Source organism: Saprolegnia parasitica (assembly GCF_000151545.1).
Source record: "Saprolegnia parasitica CBS 223.65 unplaced genomic scaffold supercont2.726, whole genome shotgun sequence".
NCBI classification, from domain to species: Eukaryota; Oomycota; class Saprolegniomycetes; order Saprolegniales; family Saprolegniaceae; genus Saprolegnia; species Saprolegnia parasitica.
In genome coordinates, this window is record NW_012157120.1 from 1 (window position 1) to 3,669 (window position 3,669).

Genomic DNA, 3,669 nt, shown 5'->3' on the forward strand with positions numbered 1-3,669 from the left:
GGAGGCCAACCCGTTCGCGCGCGCCAACAACGTCCAGTTTCCCAACGGCACCGCGTGGACCAAGAGCATCAGCCACGGCGAGCTCGTGCGCACGCAGACGGACCAAACGCTGACGGTGGACCCGTGCCAGCCGCTGCGCTTCTTGTACCAGGGCCTCGACCCCAAGGCCGGCGGCGACTACGACGCGCTGCCGTACAAGCTCGGTCTTTTGACGCAAACCAACGCCGTCAAGTGCTAAAGCGATCGTATCGTCCTTGCTTGCATGCTTGAATCGGTCGACGATGGACAGTTCATCGCGACGTACCCGTGTCGCGTCATATCGAATAAGCAACGTGATCTTTCTTTGGTGTGTATCTGGGATCGGTCAAACCTGGTGCTGCCAGCCAATAACATTGGTTTCACTATGATGGGTTTGTGAAGTTGGGTGGTTTTGAACAGACCGTATGTTGCCCAACCAACTGCCGGTGCCTGCGTTCGACCGGGTGTTCGTCAAGGAGACAGCGTCGACGATGGACGCCTCCCGGTCGGTTGACATTCTCTCCGCCGCGAATGCCACACAATATCTGGGATGGCTTTGTTCAACAAAGCTACGACTCAATTCGGAGCTCTGCCGGGAGCTGATACCGACGACAGCCATTCGGCGTCGACCCACAAGGTCCTTCTTGGCGCCGCCGCGCTTCTTCGGAAGGCCGGCGTCGTCGCCTTCCAGTCGTTTGCACCGGCGCACGTGTTGACGACATTGCCGTTGCGCGTTGTTGAATCGCAGTTGCGGCGCGAGTGCAGCCCATTGGCCACGCTGACTGGAGCACCGATCACCAAAGCCTCAAGCTACGTTCACGTTGAAACGTCGTCCGTGTTTCAAGAGATCCTCGGCTTGGGTGGCGCTCACCGAGGCGGCGGCCCTGCAGTTTGCAGAGCTGTCGCCGGCGCGGCAGGCTGAGGTGCTGCGTCTCTACTTTGACGCGGAGACGGGCGCCGGCTACACGATCGAGCCATGAACTCGTGCGACTTCAGCTCGGCGTACTACTCGTTCGACGACGTTGTCAACGACACGAATGTGACGCACGACCAAGCGACCATCATCCCGCTCCTTCGCGCAGCGCCTGCAGCTCAAGCTCGAGCTCTTCCTCTTGCCATGGAGCCTGCCGGCGTGCCAAACGCGCATGGTACCCAATCGACTTTCACACGTCCTGGGTGCTCTACTTTTCCAAGTTTAGCTCGGCGTACAAGGCGAGGGGGCTCACGCCGCAGAACGGGCCGCTCTTCTCTGCGCCGTGAGAGTGCACGGCCGACGCGCAAGCCGACTTTATGGCGAACTTCCTTGGACCCCGCCGACCACCCCGAGGTCAAGATCATGGTTTATTCGCAACGCCGTCACCGACTATGCGCGCGTCAATGATGCCAAGGCCGCCAACTTTGTTGATGACGTTCTGGTACGCGATGGGAGGTTGGGAGCACGACGGTGTCATGCACCACACGGAGCTCTACGTGACACATTTGAGGACGTAGCCAAGTTTATTTGATCGAATGAGAGCTGCATCTGCCCGGACGTAGCCTCCGGCCAAGACGGCTGGTTCCGCGGCCAGCGCTACAACGCCCACGACACCCTCGGCAATCTCGACAACCGCCGGTTGTCGGCTGGGTCGACTGGAACCTCCTCCTCGACCACAACGGCGGACCCAACCACCTCGCAAACACGTGCGACGCGCCGCTGGTGCTGACACCCGACGAGACGAGCTTTGTTGTGCAGCCCATGTATTACTTTCTCTCGCACGTTTCACGCTCCATTCCGCCCGGCTCCAAGCGCATCGCGGCACACGTGACCTACGACGCACTCCTCGCCGACTAACCCGCGGGTCTCTACGCCTGCGACGAGAGTGCCCGCCAAGCATGGGTCCGCACACACGATGGCAAGCTTCAAGTCGACGGCACCACCTATTACCTCCAGGTCAGCGTGGCTCTCTTTGGCATCACGACGACCTTCGTCGACTGTGCCAATGCGACGACGTGGACGTTCGAGCCGCACGGGCTCATCCGCAGTGGCGAGTTGTGCGTGAGCGCTGGCCACGCCTCGCGCGACATCAGCGCCGTTTATTCGCTCGAGCCTTGCGTGTCTGCCCACCACCAAGCGTGGTCGTTCCAAGGTACTGACGCGACATCGCCAATCTGTCAAGAAACTCTGTGTGTAGGTGCGTAGATGGTCAGCCACGCGACGGACTTTTGTGTTACAGCCGGGTACTAGTACGCCTTTGCGCAGGCAGCGGCGTTCGTGACGCCGAGCGGGTTCAACGTTCTTGTGGTGCTCAACGTGCACGCGGAAAGCGCGCCTTGCATTGACGACGAGCGACAGGCGCGCCGTCCAGATAGTCGTGCCCAAGGGTGGCATTCGCACGTACAAGTGGGCAAGCTAATGTATAGCTGCGCCAATGCACTGTACTTTTGTGCTTGGGTTGCTCGTCGAACAAAGATCATGCAGACATCAACCCTAACCCTTCGCAATCAATTCCCAAAGCAAAGTCGCGAAAGGGTATGCCTGGCTGAGTAACTTTCAACAAATAGCTACGACGAACCCACACTTTGGCTCCAGCAATCCTTCGGGTGCGTTCGCCCGTAGTGTAGTGCTTACGCGCGTACGTTGCAGCCTGCATCATGCGACGCCTGCGTGATCACGAAACCGCAAACAAGCCCACGGGCGCCGCGTCGAGATGATGCTTCTCAGCCCTCGCTGAAGCGTAATCGGTCCGACGGCAATCCAAAAAACTTGGTTGCTGCGCAGAAACAAGCAGCGCGTTCGTTGCAGGGCACGCATCGACGGTCGCCCTGTGACAAAGACAACATTACACGGTACCTTTTGTTCAAGCGCATTCCTTTTCTTGGCCGGCAAATCATGAGGCTGCATCGCACGCGCAAGCGAGACGTCCCGTTGTCACCTATGCACAAACGCGCAGCAGAGGATAGAAGATCATAAATAGTCGATTTGTTAGTTTTATCGTAGTGTGTCTAGTCGTATATAGTGGTAGTTCTTATTGCGCATAGCTGTGCACGTTTTGCTGCCACGAGAACGCCATCAGCGCAATGTAGCCAAGTGCGACGAGGACGCCGACGGACGTGGCGCCACCGCGCTGCTTCATCATGGCCAGCGGGATTTTCTGCGACGGCAGCAAGACGATCCAGACAAGGCCGATGAGCTGGATCGCGAATGCAATGAGGTGCATGTAGGCGACGTGGTGCTTGGTCTCCGCGTCGTCTTGGAGGCTCATCGTGGCGGGAAAGCCGTCGAGGAGCCACGAGCGCACCTTGTTGGCGATCGGTACGTTGAGGTCGCGGATCGAGGCCCAGAGACCGGCAATGACGGCTTCGTAGCCGACACCGGCCATCTCGACCATGAGGAAACCCATGATGAGGTTGATGATGGCCACGGGGACGCCCGTGAGCACGAGCAGCACCGAGTAGAGGTACGCATTGCGCGAGACGTCGCAGATGACAAAGAAGGTGGCGAGCGCCATGAGCACAATGTTGGAAAAGGTCCAGAAAGCGAGGACGCGGCGCCAGTTCCACTGCAGTGCAAAGCGGCCATAGTACATGGTCGCCGAGATGAAGAGGAGGCGTGGCGTGATGTTGATCCAGCCCATGTCGAGGTTGGTGACCCACGACAGAATCGGCGCGCCC

General features: G+C 59.1%; 3 protein-coding genes across 3 annotated transcripts; 2 read left to right on the forward strand and 1 right to left on the reverse strand.

Moving 5' to 3' along the window:
• Positions 1 to 37: 37 nt before the first annotated feature.
• On the forward strand, positions 38 to 238 carry SPRG_17700 (hypothetical protein; the record flags this gene model as incomplete). Its single annotated transcript, XM_012357088.1, has 1 exon — positions 38 to 238. A coding segment is annotated over one exon (201 nt), but the record flags the coding sequence as incomplete, so codon positions are not given.
• Positions 239 to 994: 756 nt separating this feature from the next.
• SPRG_17702 (hypothetical protein) lies at positions 995 to 1,849 on the forward strand (the record flags this gene model as incomplete). Its single annotated transcript, XM_012357089.1, has 2 exons — positions 995 to 1,357; positions 1,535 to 1,849. The coding sequence occupies 2 exons, from the start codon at positions 995 to 997 to the stop codon at positions 1,847 to 1,849; spliced, it is 678 nt and encodes a 225-aa protein (XP_012212479.1).
• A 1,105-nt stretch (positions 1,850 to 2,954) lies between these two features.
• On the reverse strand, positions 2,955 to 3,658 carry SPRG_17704 (hypothetical protein). Its single transcript, XM_012357090.1, has one exon. The coding sequence runs from the start codon at positions 3,630 to 3,632 to the stop codon at positions 3,024 to 3,026; it is 609 nt and encodes a 202-aa protein (XP_012212480.1). The 5' UTR covers positions 3,633 to 3,658; the 3' UTR covers positions 2,955 to 3,023.
• Positions 3,659 to 3,669: the final 11 nt, after the last annotated feature.